The following is an 18,676-nucleotide window of genomic DNA, read 5'->3' on the forward strand; positions in this document are numbered from 1 at the left end:
TGGTGATGGGCAGCTGATGGGCCTGGGGTTCTGAAGGGCAGTGATGACAACATTCTAAAATTAGACTGTGTTGACGGTTGCACCAACTCTTTGAATACCACCAAATCTAAGCCATTAAATTATGCATTTTTAATGGGTAATTTTATGGCATGTAAATTATATCTCAATAAAGTTGTATTTTTAAATACCAAAAAAAGTCCAGGTGCAGTGGCTCACACCTGTAATCCCAGCACTTTGGGAGGCCGAGACAGGCGGATCACAAGGTCAGGAGATCAAGACCATCCTGGCTAACATGATGAAACCCCATCCCTACTAAAAAAAAAAATTACAAAAAAAAAGAAAAATTACCTGGGTGTAGTGGCGGGTGCCTGTAGTCCCAGCTATTCGGGAGGCTGAGGCAGGAGAATGGCGTGAACCTGGGAGGCAGAGCTTGCAGTGAGCCGAGATCGCGCCACTGCACTCCAGCCTGGGTGACAGAGCGAGACTCATTCTCAAAAAAAAAAAAAAATGATTAGTAATATCCTCTGTGTCACTTACCACTTAAGTGGTTGAGTCATGGCTTGAAATTCATCATCTCAAACATGGCTTACAGCCTGTAGATAGGGACAGTCCCAGGAATGCAGGTGTGGGCTTAAGGCTGAATTAAATAGATCCAGATGGCTCACACCTGTAATCCCAATACCTAGGGAGGCCGAGGCAGGTGGATCACTTGAGCTCCTGGAGCGAAGAAAGGAAGTTAGTGGAAAAACTGGTGAAATCAGAATAAAGTCTATAGTTTTATTTTTTAAAAGAGGCCAGGCACAGTGACTCATGCCTGTAATCCCAGCACTTTGGGAGGCCGAGGTGGGCGGATAAACTGAGGTCAGGAGTTCAAAACCAGCCTGGCCAACGTGACGAAATCCCATTTCTGCTAGAAATACAAAAATTAGCTGGGCGCGGTTGTGGGTGCCTATAATCCCAGCTACTCAGGAAGCTGAGGCAGGAGAATCGCTTGAACGCAGGAGGCAGAGGTTGCAGTGAGCTGAGATTGCACCACTGCACTCCAGCCTGGGCAACAGAGCAAGACTCCATCTCACACACACACACAAAAAAAGACATGACAATTAAATAAATTGTGTAATCTTGAATTAAATCCTAAACCAAATACATGTCACTGGTAAAACAAGGGGTGACATTTGAATAAAGTGGATAGATCAGACAATAGTGCCATATCAGTGACATTTCTTGACCTTGAACATCAGTAACATAGCAGAATGTCCTTGGTTTTAGGAACTATAACGTGAAGTGATTAGAGGTTTAGGGCATCATATGCAAATTAGACACACTTTTTTGGGGGAGAGAGAGGGAGAAAGGCTGAATGATGCAGCAAATGGAGTAAAATGCTAACTTTGGGGAAATCTGGATGAAGAAATTACAGAATTTTTTTTTTTTTTAAAGACAGGGTCTCACTCTGTCACCTAGGCTAGAGTGCAGTGGCACGATCATGGCTGACTGCAGCTTCTACCTCCCTAGGCTCTGATGACCCTCTCACCTCAGCCTCCCAAGTAGCTGGGACTACAGGCACGCAGCACCACACCTGACTAATTTTTTGCATTTTTTTTTTCCCAGACTGGTCCCAAGCAATTCATCCACCTCAGCCTCCCAAAGTGCTAGGACTACAGGTGTGAGCCACTGTGCCTCGCCAGAAATTCTTTAAACTATTTTTGCCAGTTTTTGTAAGTCTGGAATTATGCCTGACTAAAAGCTCAAAATAATAATAAAAAAGTATTCTTATATTTATTTGGTGAAGGTAACTATGTTATGGCTGAGAGGGGGGCTCAGCTGTGAGGACCTGGCTCACGCCTGTAATCCCAGCACTTTGGGAGGCCAAGGTGGGCCGATCACTTGAGGTCAGGAGTTCAAGACCAGCCTGGCCAATATGGTGAAACCCTGTCTCTATTAAAAATACAAAAATTAGTCGGGTGTGGTGGCATGCACCTGTAATCCCAGCTACTCAGGAGGCTACGACAGGAGAATTCCTTAAACCCAGGAGGTGGAGGTTGCAGTGAGCTGAGATCACACCATTGCACCCCAGTTTGAGGGACAGAGCAAGACGCCATCTTAAAGAAAAAAAAAAAATAACAGCACATTTAACAAATTCTAAGAAGATACAACTAGTCTTGTACAGTAGTTCCTCACCCACCCAGGACACATTCTGGGCCCTGAGGAATGCTGAAAACTTTGCATAGTGTGTGTGTATATATATATATATAAATATTATATATATAATATTATATATAAATATATAAATATTATATATATAATATTATATATAAATATATAATAATATATACATATATTATATATAAATATATAAATATATATAAACATATAAATATATAAATAGCTATAAACATTATGCATAAATATATAAATATTATAAAACATTATATATAATATAAAACATTATATATAAATATATAAATATTATATATAAACATTATATATAAATATATATAAACATTATATATAAATATATATAAACATCTATATATAAATATATAAATATATATAAACATTATATATAAATATAAATATATATAAACATTATATATAAATATATAAATATTATATATAAATATTATATATAAATATATAAATATATAAAATATATATATAAAACTATATATATATATATAAAACGATGGGATTTTTTTCTCTTTCTTCTGCCAGCCGTCACAGTGATAGAACATTTGTTCTTACTGTAGATCTTAACAACTTCTGCATAGAATTTTTTTTATTAAGTGGAGTTAGTTACTTACTTAAACGATATGTTTCTTGGCCGGGCATGGTGGTTCACACCTGTAATCCCAGCACTTTGGGAGGCCGAGGCAGGAAGATTCACTTGAGGTCAGGAAATCAAGACCAGCCTGGGCCAACGCGGGTGAAACCCCACCCTACTAAAAGTATAAAAATGAGCCGGGCGTGGTGTTGGGTGTCTGTAGTCCCAGCTACTCGGGAGGCTGAGGCAAGAGAATCGCTTGAACCTGGGAGACGGAGGTTGCAGTGAACAAAGATCGCACCACTGCACCACAGCCTGGGGGACAGAGCAAGACTCTGTCTCAAAAAAAAAAAAGAAAGGAAATGTTTCTTTTCTTATGAAGTTTTTTGAATGAAAAGCTTTTCTTTTCACGTTTATTTTATTGAAACATTATAGCACTATCTTTGAAGAAGACTGTTATCATTCCATTCTGATTAAACCAATTAACTTATCCAAGCATATGTATGCTGTACACAGAGGAGCCAGCGTTAAAACCCCTATTTTTATCTTTTTAGATTCAGCAGATACATGTGCAGTTTTTTAATGAGTATATTGCAGGATGTTGAGGCTTGCACTAATGATCCAGTCACCCAAGTAGTGAGCATATTACCAAATAGGTAAATTTTCAAGCCTTGCTCCTCTCCTTACCCAATGTTTAGCTCTCACTTATAAGTGAGAACATGTGGTATGTGGTTTTTTATTTCTTTAGATGGAGTTTCACTCTTGTTGCCCGGGTTGGAGTGCAATGGCGCCATCTCGGCTCACCGCAACCTCCACCTCCCAGATTCAAGAAATTCTCCTACCTCAGCCTCCTGAGTAGCTGTGATTACAGGAATGTGCCACCACGCCCAGCTAATTTTGTATTTTTAGTAGAGACAGGGTTTCCACATGTTAGTCAGGCTGGTCTCAAGCTCCCGACCTCAGGCAATCCACCTGCCTCAGCCTCCCAAAGTACTAGAATGACAGGCGTGAGCCACCGTGTCTGGCCAGTATTTGGTTTTCTGTTTCTGTGTTAACTCATTTAGGATAATGGCCTCCAGCTGCATCCATGTTGCTGCAACGGACATAACCTTGTGATTTTTCAAGGCCGTATAGCATTCTGCGGTGTATACATAACGCATTGTCTTTATCCAATCCACCTCTGATGGGCACTGAGTTGATGCCATGTCTTTCCTATTGTGAATCCTGCTGCAACAAACATACAAGTGCATATGTCTTTTTGGTAGAATGATTTATTTTCCTTTGGATATATACCCAGTAATGGGATGGCTGGGCTGAATGGTAACTCTGTTTATAGTGCTCTGAAACATCTCCTAACTGCTTTCCACAGTGGCTGAACTAATTTACACGCCCACCAACAGTATATCAGTGTCCCCTTTGGGGCCGGGCACGGTGGCTCACGCCTGTAATTCCAGCACTTTGGGAGGCCGAGGCGGGCAGATTACCTGAGGTCAGGAGTTTGAGACCAGCCTGACCAACATGGAGAAACCCCATCTCTACTAAAAATACAAAATTAGCCAGGCGTAGTGGGGCATGCCTGTAATCCCAGCTACTAGGGAGGCTGAGGCAGGAGAATCGTTTGAACCTGGGAGGCGGAGGTTGCAGTGAGCCGAGATCGTGCCACTGCACTCCAGCCTGGGCAACAAGAGCAAGACGTGGTCTCAGAAAACAAAAAAATAAAAAAATAAAAAGTAAGTGTCCCCTTTGCTCCACAATCTCACCAGCATCTGTTAATTTCTGACTTTTCAGTAATGGTCATTCTGACTGGTGTGAGATGGTATCGTTGCGGGATAATTTAGGAATCAGAGAGACCGAGGGGTTGAGGAGGATGTATTAATATTATTATTTAGGTGTGTAGCAGGACGAGCGGCAGACAAAACTCCTCAGACACCGAGTTAAAGAAGGAAGGGGTTTATTGGGCCAGGGGACATCGGCAAGACTCCTGTCTCAAGAGCTGAGCTCCCCGAGTGAGCAATTCCTGTCCTTTTAAGGGCTCACAACTCTAAGGGGGTGCATATGAGAGGGTCCTGATCGATTGAGCAAGCAGGGGGTATGTGACCGGGTACATGCCCACCGGTATGTAGGCCCCACCACGCCTGGCTAATTTTGTATTTGTAGTAGAGACGGGTTTCTCCATGTTGGTCAGGCTGGTCTCAAACTCCTGCACTGGTAATTAGATCAATTAGACTGGAACAAAACAAGATAGGGATTTTCTTTTTTTTCTTTTTTTTTTTTTTTTTTGAGAGAGTCTCCCATTCTCCTGCCTCAGCCTCCCGTGTAACTGGGACTACAGGCTCCCGCCACCGCATCCGGCTAATTTTTTGTATTTTTTTTTAGTAGAGATGGGGTTTCATCGTGTTAGCCAGGATGGTCTCGATCTCCTGACCTCGTGATCTGCCTGTCTCAGCCTCCCAAAGTGCTGGGATTACAGGCATGAGTCACCGCGCCCAGCCCAAGATAGGGATTTTCACAGTGCATTTCTATACAATGTCTGTAATCTATAGATAACAGAACCAATTAGGTCAGGGATCGATCTTTAACTACCAGGCCCAGGGTGCGGCGCCGGGCTGGCTGCCTGTGGATTTCATTTCTGCCTTTTAGTTTTTACTTCTTTCTTTGGAAGCAGAAATTGGGCATAAGACAATGTGAGGGGTGGTCTCCTCCGTTAGGTGCAGTCAGATCAACATCCAAAAAGACTGAGCTCAGAACAAAGAGTCCGGTTACCTTTTAAGCATTTCATGGGGCCGGGGGAGATCTGTGCAGGGGGAAGCATATTACAGAAGTGAGAAACAAAGACGGTTATTCCTTTGAGATATGCGTTACATTCTTTCGTACTTTTCAAGGAAAAACATGTTTTGCGACTTGAGTTTATCTGCCTAGTGACCTTGTGGCTGCACAGCTGGAGAAACGGGGTCTTCACAATGCCTGGGAAGAGAGAGATAAGGCTCGCTAGCCACAGACAGAAAAACAGGCAGCTAATTTTTAAAGGATTCTACCTCTTTCTCTTCCTCAGGGGGAATTGGGTTTTCTTACATACAACTGAGCTTTTGCTATTAAGGAAGGAGGAGACCACTACTCCTCCTGCTGCCCTCCTCCCCCAACCTTGCCTAGTTCACAAGACAGGAGGAGACAGAAAGCAAAAAGTTAGAAAGAAGCAAAAGTAAGATAAATAGCCAGACAACCTTGGCACCACCACCCGGCCCTAGGAGTTAAAAAAAGGAATAATAGGCCGGGCGCGGTGGCTCACGTCTGTAATCCCAGCACTTTGGGAGGCCGAGGCGGGCGGATCACGAGGTCAGGAGATTGAGACCATCCTGGCTAACACGGTGAAACCCCGTCTCTACTAAAAATACAAAAAATTAGCCGGGCGTGGTGGCGGGCGCCTGTAGTCCCAGCTACTGGGAGGCTGAGGCAGGAGAATGGCGTGAACCCAGAAGGCGGAGCTTGCAGTGAGCCGAGATCGCGCCACCACACTCCAGCCTGGGAGACAAAGTGAGACTCCTTCTCAAAAAAAAAAAAAAAAAAAAAGGAATAATAATAACATCAACTCCTGACCTAAACTACTTGTGTTATCTGTAAACTCCAGACACTGTATGAAAAAAGCATTGTAAAACTTTTTGTTCTGTTACCTGATGCATGTAGTCCCCAGTCACGTTTCCCACGCTTGCTCAATTTATCACGACCCTTTCACGTGGACCCCTTAGAGTTGTAAGCCTTTAAAAAGGCCAAGCGTTTCTTTTTTTGAGGAGCTCGGCTCTTAAGACGAGAGTCTGCCGATGCTCCCGGCCAAATAAAAAACCTCTTCCTTCTTTAATCCGGTGTCTGAGGAGTTTTGTCTGCGGCTCGTTCTGTGACACTTCTTTAATTTCTTTTCATTCCTGTTCCAGTATCTCACTGTGAAATTCCCTGTGTTTTTATACGATTCTCAGGGGGTTTCCTCTTTTGCGTCATTAGGCCTGACTTCTCACGGTCAGCTCTGGGTACCACCTTCACATTGCAGAATTGAGAAGCTGACCCAGAAATGCATTTCAGGCTGAGCAGACAAGTGTCAGAGGAGCTGGCTAGACCGCAGATGTGTCAGAGGGACCATGGCCTTTCCGTAGGCTTATGGTCAGAGGTGGAGGGGGGAGTGGTGAACGTTTTAATGAAAAAAGTCAACATGAAAGCTTCCTGGCGATGGGCGCTGGGGCTCACCCACCACTTCCTGTGCATCTCCCTGGCCCGCTGGGCTCAGTCCCCACCCCGCTGCTCAGCACTCGGCCGGTAGAATCTGAGCGATGCCTTCCACGCTCCGTGCCCTGCTCTGCCTCGGTGAGTTCCTGCATGGAAGGGGAATGGGATCAGGGTGTGCCTGGGAGGCAACGGGTCTCATTATTCCCGTCTTCCAGGGCTGTGTCTGAGCCAGAGAATCAGCGCCCCGAAGCGTGAGTCCTTTCTTCAAAGCCCAGGGTCACTCTTTCGGGTTCAGGCCAAGCACCCTCCACCTAAGCACAGCTGGGGAGAGGGGGCGGGGTGCTGGCTCCCCAGGAGGGCCTGGGGCCAGCAGCAGGGTGGAGCCTACGGTTGGGGGGACGGGGCTCAGCTGGAACTCCAGCCTCTGATTCCCTTCCAGAGACTCTCCCAAAACCCATCATCAGGGCCGAATCCACTTACATGGTTCCGAAGGAAAAGCAAGCGACCCTCTGTTGCCAGGGAAGTTATGGAGCTGTTGAATACCAGCTGCATTTTGAAGGAAGCCTTTTTGCCGTGGAGAGACCAAAACCGCCTGAACGGATTAATGGAGTCAAATTCCACATCCCGGACATGAACTCCCGCAAGGCAGGGCGATACAGCTGCATCTATCGGGTTGGGGAGCTCTGGTCAGAGCGCAGCGACTGGCTGGATCTGGTGGTAACAGGTAACTGTCCGGTTCTCTAACTGGAGAGTGAGCTCAGTCTGCATCCGGGATGGAGCATCATCTATAAACTCTTCCAAGCCCCACTCAGACACTGCTTGTCTCGGTAGGAGGTTGGAGGAGGGGTGATCCGCATCACAATCTCAGCCTACAAGGCGTTGTCTGCAGACAGTGTCTCTATGTCCTACGAGCAGATGTGTCCTCGGTCAAGTTCTCCAAGACACAGATTCTGAGATAGATATTTGTGTGCAGGGGTATGACTGAGGAATGTCCTCAAAAACAACGCCTGTGGCCAGGCGCAGTGGCTAACACTTTGCTTCCCTCACCCATCACAGGTGGTGGGGTTTTTGTGTTTGTTTTGAGAAGAGTTTCACTCTTGTCACCCAGGTTGGAGTGCAATGGTGCAGTCTCCCATCACTGCAACCTCCACCTCCTGGGTTCAAGTGATTCTCCAGCCTCAGCTTCCCAAGTAGCTGGGATTACAGGCGACCAGCACCACGCCAATTTTTGTATTTTTGGTAGAGACAGGGTTTCACTATGTTGACCAGGGTGGTCTCAAACTCCTGACCTCAGGTGATCCGCCCGCCTCAGCCTCCCAAAGTGCTGGGATTACAGGTGTGAGCCATCGCGCCTGGCCAGGTAGTGTTCTCTAAAAAGCTCAAAATTTAAGCTTTTTTTTTTTTTTTTTGCGGGAACAGACACCCTGCAGCTGCGGTGTAGTGGTGCAATCTCAGCTCACTGCAACCTCCTGCCTCCCAGTTCAAGCAATTCTCCTGCCTCAGCCTCCAAGTAGTTGGGATTAGAGGCATGGGCCACCACGCCCGGCTAATTTTTGCATTTTTAGTAGAGACGGGGTTTCACCATGTTGACCAGGCTGGTTTCAAACTCCTGACCCAGGAGGTCGAGGCTTCAGTGAGCCAAGATAGTGCCATGGCACTCCAGCCTGGGGAACAGAGCAAGACTCCCTGTACCATTTTTAAAAAATGGTTTTAGCGGCGGTGTGATGGCTCCGCTAATAATCCCAGCGCACCAGGAGGAGCCAAGCGGTGAATCCGCGAGTCAGGAGATCCGAGACCATCCTGGCTAACACAGTGAAACCCGTTTCACTAAAGAATACAAAAAACTAGCGGAGTGGTAAAGCTGACACCTATAGTCCCAGCTACCGAGGGAGGAAATAATGAACACCAGAATTAGAAAGGTGCAGGCAATTGTGCCACTGCATAGCCTGAAGTGACAAAACAGAACTCCGTCTCAAAAAAAATGGTTTAGATGGTAAATCTTCTATTGTGTGTATTTGACCAAAATAATAATTTAAAAAAAAAAAAAAAAAAAAAAAGCTGGCTGCCAGGCATGGTGGCAGGCCGCTGCAGTCCCAGCTCCTCGGGAGGCTGAGGCAGGAGAAACGCGTGAACCCAGGAGGCGGAGACTGCAGTGAGCCAAGATCGCGCCACTGCACTCCAGCCTGGCGACAGAGCGAGATTCCGTCTCAAAAAAAAACAAGAAAAGAAAAGAAAGGAGAAAATATACAAATAGCTGGCTGCTCATCTCTGAGTTTCTGGTGCGGTGGCCCCACCTTCTCTCATAGAAATGTATGACACACCCACCCTCTCGGTTCATCCTGGACCCGAAGTGACCTCGGGTGAGAAGGTGACCTTCTACTGCCGTCTAGACACAGCAACAAGCATGTTCTTACTGCTCAAGGAGGGAAGATCCAGAGACGTGCAGCGCAGCTACGGGAAGGTCCAGGCAGAGTTCCCCATGGGCCCGGTGACCACAGCCCACAGAGGGTCATACCGATGTTTTGGCTCCTATAACAACTATGCCTGGTCTTTCCCCAGTGAGCCAGTGAAGCTCCTGGTCACAGGTGAGGAAATGCTCAATTCCCCACAGCCCCCGCCGCCATGTCCTACCCGGAGCCCTAAGGGATGCCCAGAGAGTGATGGGGAGGGTGTCCAAGGGACGTCCACTTCCCGGGAGCCCAGTAAGCAGGAAGGAGGAGGGAGCAGAGAAAGGAATGGTAAGGCGGGCGGATCACGAGGTCAGGAGTTCGAGACCAGCCTGGCCAAGACGGTGAAACCCTGTCTCTACTAAAAATACAAAAATTAACCAGACGGAGTGGCGGACACCTGTAGTCCCAGCTACTCAGGAGGCTGAGGCAGGAGAATCGCTTGAACCCGGGAGGCAGAGGTTGCAGTGAGCCGAGATCATACCACTGCACTGCAACCTGGGCAACACAGCAAGATTCCATCTCAAAAAAAAAAAAAAAAAAAAAAAAGAATGGCAAGACTGGAGGAAACCCAAAATCCTTACTTTTTTTCTTTATCTCCTTTTCCAGGCGACATTGAGAACACCAGCCTTGCACCTACAGACCCCACCTTTCCCGGTGAGTAACTAGTCCTTCTAAGCGCAGAGGAGAGATCAGAGCCTCCCAGGGACACTAAAAACATGGCATTCATTCAAAATATTCATTGAGGCCGGGCGCGGTGGCTCACGCCTGTAATCCCAGCACTTTGGGAGGCCAGGATGGTGCATCACTTGAGGTCAGGAGTTCAAGACCAGCCCGGCCAACATGGCGAAACCCCATCTCTACTAAAAATACAAAAATTAGGCTGAGCACCATGGCTTAGTCCTGTAATCCCAGCACTTTGGGAGGCTGAGGCAGGCAGATCACAAGGTCAGGAATTTGAGACCAGCCTGGCCAACATGGTGAAACCCCATCTCTACTAAAAATACAAAAATTAGCCGGGCATGGTGGTACTTACCTGTAATCCCAGCTACTTGGGAGGCTGAGGCAGGAGAATCGCTTGAACCAGGGAGGCAGAGGTTGCAGTGAGCTGAGATCACGCCACTGCACTCCAGCCTGGGTGACAGAGCGAGACTCCATCTCACAAAAAAAACAAAAGCAAAACAAAACAAAACAAAACAAATACATAAAATATACACTGTATATTATATATCATATATAATACAGTGTATATTATATATATAATTATATATATCATATATCATATATAATACAGTGTATATTATATATATAATTTTATATATATATAGTGCATAGTATATACGGTGAACTACACTGTAACAGTCAGCCAGGCAACTATCTTGACTCTGTGGCACTTAGATTCTAGCAGAAGGAGACAGACCATGGATCAATGTTAGGATAGCACATAGGAGGAAATGATGCTATGGAAGGAAAAGACGAAGTAGAACAGACTTACAGGGATTGAAATGGCAGGTAGCAGTATTAAATAGGGTTGTCCAGATGGACCTCACAGAGAAGAAGGCATCTGAACAAATGCGTTCAGACTTGAGTTAGTCACGTGGCTCTCAGGAGAAAGGAGGCTCCAGAGAGAGGAAATGGCCTCTGCCTGTGCCCTGGGGCAGGACGATGACTGGGGTAATAAAATAATAACTATGAGGCCAGGAGGGTTGAAAATGATGTTTGGAAAATGACAGTGGGGATGGGATGGGGCTGGGGCTGCACCGTTAGGACATTGAAAAAAAATAGTGAGACTTTGAATTTGACTACATGTGAGGGGAAAGAGGTAATGATGACTTAATGAGGAAAATGAGGCTTACACAGAAGACAGGGGCTGGGCCGTGTGATTCCCGCGTGTAATCCCAGCACTTTGGAAGGCAGAGGCGGGCGGATCACTTGAGGTCAGGAGATCGAGACCAGCCTGGCCAACACAGTGAAACCCCATCTCTACTAAACATACAAACATTAGGTGGGCGTGGTGGCACACGCTGTAATTACAGCTACTCAGGGCTGAGGCAAGAGGATCGCTTAACTCGGGAGGCTGAGGTTGCAGTGAGCTGAGATCGCACCACTGCGCTCCAGCCTGGAAGGCCTGTAATCCCAGCCCTTTGGGAGGCCGAAGCAGGCAGGTCATCTCAGATTGGGAGTTCGAGACCAGCCTGGCTGGCAAAACGCCGTCTCTACTAAAAATATGAAAAAAATTAGCCAGGTGTGGTGGCGTGTGCCTGTAGTCCCAGCTACTCGGGAGGCTGGAACAGAGCCAGACTCTATCTCAAAAAAAAAAAAAAACAAACAAACAAAAATAGAAGACATGATTTGTGCAAAGATACATGCTCATGAGTTCTAGACTGGAATTCCTCCTCAGGTTTGTCCATCTGTGGACCCTTCTGCTTTACCTGCTGGATGAAGCTCCCGGGACCTGCAGGGTAGGGTAGGACCTTGCAAAGCTGCAGAACGTCATGGGGTGGACCCAAGGGAAGGAGGGCGGGGGCGGAAGACGTCAACATCATTCTCTTTTCTTCACTTCCCTTATTATCAGCAGACTCTTGGGACACCTGCCTTTTAGCCACAGAGACGGGACTCCAGAAAGGTAAGTAGACACCTGGGGCCATAGGCTCTGAAGGAAGGAGCTGGGCATAGAGTAATGACCTGGGAAGGAGATCGGGATGAACGGAACAAGAGGCGTCCTTGGCCAGGCGCAGTGGCTCACGCCTGTCATCCCAGCCCTTTGGGAGGCCGAGGCAGGCAGATCATCTGAGGTCAGGAGTTTGAGACTGGTCTGGCCGATATGGCGAAACCCCATCTCTACTAAAAATAGAAAAAAATTATCCGGGCATGGTGGTGCGTGCCTGTAGTCCCAGCTACTTGGGTGGTTGAGGCAGGAGAATCGCTTGAACCCGGGAAGTGGAGGTTGCAGTGAGCCGAGATCGCGCCACTGTACTCCAGCCTGGGCAACAAGACTGAGGCTCTGTGTACAAAAAAAAAAAAAAGAGGGTGTCCTTACATCCCTGTCAGCGATCACCCTGTTCTCCTGCTGCCCACAGACCTTGCCCTCTGGGACCACACTGCCCAGAATCTCCTTCGGATGGGCCTGGCCTTCCTGGTCCTGGTGGCTCTAGTGTGTCTCCTGGTTGAAGATTGGCTCAGCAGGAAGAGGACTAGAGAGCAAGCCAGCAGAGCTTCCACCTGGGAAGGCAGGAGAAGGTTGAACAAACACAAAGACTCTTTGAAAAATGACCATGAGACGCAGTGGCCATGGGTGGAACTGAAAGCTGGTGTTGAGCCTGGGTGGCGTGAGCTCTGTGTCAGACCCGTGGAGGAGGAAGTCACTGCAGGGAACAGGGGACACTGGCATTCCATTTGTCAGAGCATCCCGGACGACGCAGAGGGTGGGAGAACTACATGCTAAATTTCTTTCTGGTTTTTTTTTTCTTTTTTTTTGAGACAGAGTTTTGCTCTTGTTGCCCAGGCTGGAGTGCAATGGCATGATTTTGGCTCACTGCAACCTCTACCTCTCCATCCCTTGGGCTCAAGCGATTCTCCTGCCTCAGCCTCCCGAGTAGCTGGGATTACAGGCATGCGCCACCATGCCTGGCTAATTTTGTATTTTTAGTAGAGACGGGGTTTCTCCCTGTTGGTCAGGTTGGTCTTGAACTCCTGATCTCAAGAGATCCCCCCGCCTCGGCCTCCCAAAGGGCTGGGATTACAGGCATGAGCTGCCGCGCCCGGCCGCTGAATTTCTTTTGTGGACAAATCCTATGGTCTCTTCTAGGCTCTAAGTATTTTTGTGCCACTTACTGCAAACCATACTTTTAACCACTCTGGGCTTTTCTGAAAAGATCTCTTCTTCTTTAACAGGATGGCCATGGAAATATTTTTTTTTTTCTACTTTGGTCTTTCTTCCCTTTCTCTGCAGGAAGCCATTCAAAATAGTTAATGACCAATATAGAATAGGTCTGTATCGAATGGTTCAGGAGGCATTGTGGCAACAGCCAGTCATAGAGAAGCAGCTTTATAAGTGAATCCTGCCGGGGGCGGTGGCTCATGCCCATAATCCCAACACTTTGGGAGACTGAGGTAGGCAGATCACCTGAGGTCAGGAGTTCGAGACCAGCCTGGCCAACACGATGAACCCTTATCTCTACTAAAAATACAAAAATTAGCCAGGTATGGTGGTGTGTGCCTGTAATCCCAGCTACTTGGGAGGCTGAGGCAGAATAGCTTGAACCCGCGAGGCAGAGGCTGCAGTGAGCCAAGATCGTACCACTGCACTCCAGCCTGGGTGATAGAGCAAGACTCTGTCTCAAAAAATAAATAAAAATACAAATACAAAAATTAGCCAGGCATGATGTGGGACATGTCTGTGATCCCAGCTACTCAGGAGGCTGAGGCAGGAGAATCACTTGAACCCAGAAAGCAGATGCTGCAGTGAGCCGAGATCACACCACTGCACTCCAGCCTGGGTGATAGAGCAAGACTGTCTCAAAAAAAAGAAAAGAAAAAATAATAATGAGTCCTGGCTGCATCCCAACGACGCCCCAATTCCTCCTACCCCAAAGCACCACAGAATTCCATCTTCTTTTTTTTTGTTTTTGTTTTTGTTTTGTTGGGACGGAGGTTCACTGTTGTTGCCCAGGATGGAGTGCAGTGGCGTGATCTCAGCTCACTGCCACCTCCACCTCCAGGGTTCAAGCGATTCTCCTGCCTCAGCCTCCTGAATAGCTGGGACTACAGGCATGCACCACCACGCCTGGTTAATTTTTGTATTTTTAGTAGAAATGGGGTTTCGTCACGTTGGCCAGGCTGGTCTCGAACTCCTGACTTCAGGTGATCCACCAGCCGCGGCCTCCCAAAGTGCTGGAATTACAGGTGTGAGCCACCACGCCTGGCCACCGTTCTCTCTTCTTTATCCATACCTTGCCTTGTTCTTCAGGGCTCTGCGTAGATACCATTTCCTCCAAGAGAGTTTCCATAACTCTGACTTCACACAAAGACAGCACTTTTTTTTTTGTTTTTTTTGAGACGGAGTCTCACTGTGTAGCCCAAGCTGGAGTGCAGTGGTTCAATCTTAGCTCACTGCAACCTTCGCCTCTGGGGCTCAAGCGATTCTCTTTGCTCAGCCTCCCAAGTAGCTGGGACTAGAGGCACGCGCCACCACACCCAGTTAATTTTTTGTGTTTTTAGAAGAGATGGGGTTTCATCATGTTGCCCTGGGTGGTCTTGAACTCCTGAGCTCAGGTGATCGCCCTGCCTTGGCCTCCCAAAGTGCTGGGATTACAGGTGTGAGCCACCATGCCTGGCCAAGACACTTTTCTCATCCCAAAGCACCTGCTAATTCCTTGTAACAGCACCTGAACCCTGATTCGGCATGCATGTCCATTTTCCTGTCTCCGCCGTGAACTCGTGTGAACTGATCTATGTCAGATTTAGTGGCTGCGTTCACAGCTCCGGCAACTCTAAAGGGGTTCTCAGGAAATATATGTCAAATGAAGGAATGTATATACGGGGGCTGTGGCACAGCCTGCGACTTGAGACTTCTCACTAGGGGCCTTTAAATGCTGTCTGGACACCACCATCGCTTTCCTCCCTGAGAACTTCTACTTATCAATCCATTTACATACTCACCACATGGGCCCCACACCCTCCCATTATTCTGGTGCCTCATGCCAGTCAAATTTATTCTCTAAATCTGATTTTTCCGTTACATATCACCCTGGCAACACGATGAAACCCCGTCTCTACTAAAAATACAACATATTAGCCGGGCGCAGTGTCTCGCACCCGTAATCTCAGCTACTCGGGAGGCTGAGGCAGAAGAATCGCTCGAACCTGGGAGGTGGAGGTTGCGGTGAGCCGAGATCACGCCACTGCACTCCAGCCTGGTAACAGAGCGAGACTCCATCTCTAAATAAATAGATAAACAAAAAGACAAACTGCTGACTTGCGTATTTTTTCTTTACCCCAACTCATTCCTTACATGTGGACACCTGTCATCCCAGCTACTCAGAAGGCTGAGGCAGAAGAATCGCTTGAACCTGGGAGGTGGAGGTTGCGGTGAGCCGAGATCGCGCCACTGCACTCCGGCCTCGTGACAAAGCGAGACTCCATCTCAAAAAAAAAAAAAAAAGTGTAGGCTCAATCTTTTCAGTATTTGCTTTACTGGTTCAGCAAAAGCCAGGAAATACAACTTTGTGGTAATCCGAGTGTTATTCAACTGTATATGGTTTACTTCATTGTAAATACTGGTGAACAGTGGTCAGTAAATGGTTGTATATCCCTAATTAGGAAACAAAAGACCCGAAGTACAGCAAACTGACGCCGATCTCATTTTGCAGAGGTCCGCCTGCTCTCCCCTCTCCGAGTGTAATCCTGTGCTTAATAAACTTCTGCTTTGCTAGGTGTGTGTATCACGACCCATGCTTTGTTCACACCACCAAGGACCCAGGACTTCACACCTTCAGCTGGTAACAGGGGTAAGGACATTTAAAACCTGCTTGTGTTAACCATAATCGCCATCGTGTAACATTGGATCGCCAGAAGTAACTCATCTTATAACTGAATACTTTTTTTTTTTTGAGATGAAGTCTCTTTCTCACTCACTCAGGCTGGAGTTCTGTGGCGCGATCTCAGCTCACTGCAACCTCTGCCTCTCGGGTTCAAGCAGTTCTCCTGCCTTGGCCTCCTCAGTAGCTGGGATTACAAGTGCATGCCACCACGCCCAGCTAATTTTTGTATTTTTAGTAGAGACAGGGTTTCTCCATGTTGGTCTCGAACTCCCGACCCCAGGTAATCCACCCACCTTGGCCTCCCAAAGTGCTGGGATGACAGACAGGAGCCACCACGCCCAGCTACTTGTGCCTTTTGACCAACATCTTCCTCCCCTGCCACGCCCAGCCCCTGGTAACCGCCACCTAGTCTTGCTTCTAGGAGATCAACCACTCTTTTTTTTTTTTTGAGACGGAGTCTCGCTCTGCACACCCAGGCTGGAGTGCAGTGCTGCCATCTCGGATCACTGCAACCTCCGCTTCCCGGGTTCAAGCGATTCTCCTGCCTCAGCCTCCAGAGTAGCTGGGATTACTGAGCCACCGCACCCAGCCAGGAGATCCACTCCCACTGACCCTCACTGGTCCGTGGCTCCAGGGGGCCATGTTCCCTAAGACATAACCCACACTGGCAGCCTTTGTTCTGACCTCTCACATGTGGTCCCCACCTGCTGGAAACCGGCTTCTCTACCCACACTTCCTCTGAAGCTGTGTGTGTGACCAACCCTGATGAGCTTCCTGGAACACAGTGACCCTGCTCAGTCCTCCTCATTATTGCTTCTCCATCATCGTATTTCACACGTTGACCACTTCCTCCTCAAAGGTGTCACCTCGCTGGCCCTCTCGGACACTTCTTGCGACTCGTTTTCTGACAGTTTTACCAGCACCAACAGGTTTACCGGCACCCCCACCGCCAGAGCCAGTCCCAGCTACGCGGGAGGCTGAGGCAGGAGAATCGCTGGAACCCGGGAGGCAGAGGTTGCAATGAACCGAGATCGTGCCACTACTCTCCAGCCTGGGTGACAGACTGAGAGTCCTCCTCAAAATTAAAAAAATAAATAAATTACAGTCTCGCTGTGTCGCCCAGGATGGAATGCATGCAGTGGTGAGAACATACGAATTTTGGTTTTCTACTCCTGGGTTACTTCACTTAGAATAATGGCCTCCAGCTCCATCCCAGTTGCTGCAAATGACATTATTTCCTTCCTTCTAATGGCCGAATAGTATTCCATGACGTAGATACCACATTTTACCTGCTTGTCAGTCAATGGGCACTTCCGTTGGTTCCACATCTTTGCAATTGTGAATTGTTGAGTCAGACATTCTTTTTTATTTATTTTTTTTTTTGAGACGGAGTCTCGCTCTGTCGCCCAGGCTGGAGTGCAGTGGCACCATCTCAGCTCACTGCAAGCTCCACCTCCCGGGTTCACGCCATTCTCCTGCCTCAGCCTCCCAAGTAGCTGGGACCACAGGCGCCCGCCGCCACGCCCAGCTAATTTTTTGTATTTTTAGTAGAGACGGGGTTTCACCGTGTTAGCCAGGATGGTCTCGATCTCCTGACCCCTTGATCCGCCCGCCTCAGCCTCCCAAAGGAGCCAGCCATTCTTAACTTGGGGTGATTTTGTCCCCATGGGGACATCTGGCCACATCCCGAGAGCTTTTCGGTTGTCACGAGTTGCAGTGGGGGCAGGTTCAGGCTCAGGCTCATGGTGTCTCCTGGGCAAAGTCCAGGTGTGCTGCTATGCATCATGTGGCACACAGGACAGTCCTTGTCACGGTCTGAATTGGTCCCGCCAAACTTCACGTACAAGCCCTAGCCCCAGGCGTGATTCTATTTGGACACAGGGCTTTTCAGAGGTAATTAATGCTGGCCAGGCACCGTGGCTCACGCCTGTAATCACAGCACTTTAGGAGTTCTGTGTTTATTACTTATAAGTGGGTAAGAGCCCAGTGTGGCAGCTCACACGTGTAATCCCAGCACTTTGGTAGGCTGAGGCAAGGGGATAACTTGAGATCAGGAGTTCAAGACCAGCCTGGTCAATACAGCAAGACCCCATCTCTGTAAAACATTTTAAAGTTAGCCAGGCATGTTTGGCACGTACCTGTAATCCCAACTACTTACTCAGGAGGCTCAGGTGGGAGGATCGCTTGACCCGGGAGTTCAAGGCTGCCATGAGCTAAGATTGCACCATTGCACTCCAACCTGGCTGTGAGCAACAGAGCAACACCACTATCTTGACTGGGCACAGTGGCTCACGCCTGTAATCCCAACACTTTGGGAGGCCGAGGCAGGTGGGTCACCTGAGGTCAGGAGTTTGAGACCAACCTGGCCAACATGGTGAAACCCCATCTCTACTAAAAACATAAAAATTAACTGGGGGTGGTAGCAGGCACACGTAATCCCAGATACGGGAGGCTGAGGCATGAGAATCGCTTGAACTTGGGAGATGGAGGTTACAGTGAGCTGAGATCACGCCATTGCACTCCAGCCTGGGCAGCCGAGTGAGACCCTGTCCACCCCACCACCCCACCAAAAAAATAAAACCTACCATCTTAAATAAAATCAAAATTTTAAGTAGATAAAATATTTAGGGGAAAAAAACTTCAAATATGCAGCAATCTGACCCAAACGTTTTCACTCCCAGCCTCTACCTGCTATCTTTGTGTCTTTATTTTTA

The 18,676-nt window shown here is 47.8% G+C and overlaps 1 protein-coding gene and 1 long non-coding RNA gene across 5 annotated transcripts; one reads left to right on the forward strand and one right to left on the reverse strand.

Annotated features, from left to right (window-relative positions):
* Nucleotides 1-5,363: 5,363 nt before the first annotated feature.
* Nucleotides 5,364-7,571, reverse strand: LOC116271729. The gene is made up of 3 exons (XR_004180455.1): nt 7,454-7,571; nt 6,430-7,119; nt 5,364-5,725 (listed from the first exon to the last, which is right to left on the reverse strand). It is a non-coding gene; the product is annotated as an uncharacterized LOC116271729 (long non-coding RNA).
* On the forward strand, nt 7,015-12,965 carry NCR1 (natural cytotoxicity triggering receptor 1). 4 transcript variants are annotated; one of them, XM_009195326.4, is made up of 7 exons: nt 7,032-7,111; nt 7,189-7,224; nt 7,413-7,697; nt 9,280-9,558; nt 10,030-10,077; nt 11,996-12,046; nt 12,501-12,965. In XM_009195326.4, the coding sequence occupies exons 1-7, from the start codon at nt 7,078-7,080 to the stop codon at nt 12,863-12,865; spliced, it is 1,098 nt and encodes a 365-aa protein (XP_009193590.3). In that variant the 5' UTR covers nt 7,032-7,077; the 3' UTR covers nt 12,866-12,965. The 4 variants fall into 4 exon arrangements, with proteins under 4 accessions (XP_017808166.3, XP_017808167.3, XP_009193590.3 ...); XM_009195327.4 differs by having other exon boundaries at nt 11,999-12,046; XM_017952677.3 differs by lacking the exon at nt 7,189-7,224 and having other exon boundaries at nt 7,015-7,111.
* Nucleotides 12,966-18,676: the final 5,711 nt, after the last annotated feature.

The sequence above is a fragment of the Papio anubis genome, chromosome 20, assembly GCF_008728515.1.
Source record: "Papio anubis isolate 15944 chromosome 20, Panubis1.0, whole genome shotgun sequence".
In the NCBI taxonomy this organism is placed as follows: domain Eukaryota; kingdom Metazoa; phylum Chordata; class Mammalia; order Primates; family Cercopithecidae; genus Papio; species Papio anubis.

What these genes read in the sequence shown, in the direction of transcription:
- NCR1 (XM_009195326.4), top strand. Translation starts at nt 7,078, where the DNA reads ATGCCTTCCACGCTCCGTGCCCTGCTCTGCCTCG. An exon ending in CCGTGCCCTGCTCTGCCTCG is followed by an intron (nt 7,112 to 7,188) that starts GTGAGTTCCTGC and finishes CCCGTCTTCCAG; the next exon opens with GGCTGTGTCTGAGCCAGAGA. An exon ending in AGTGAAGCTCCTGGTCACAG is followed by an intron (nt 9,559 to 10,029) that starts GTGAGGAAATGC and finishes CTCCTTTTCCAG; the next exon opens with GCGACATTGAGAACACCAGC.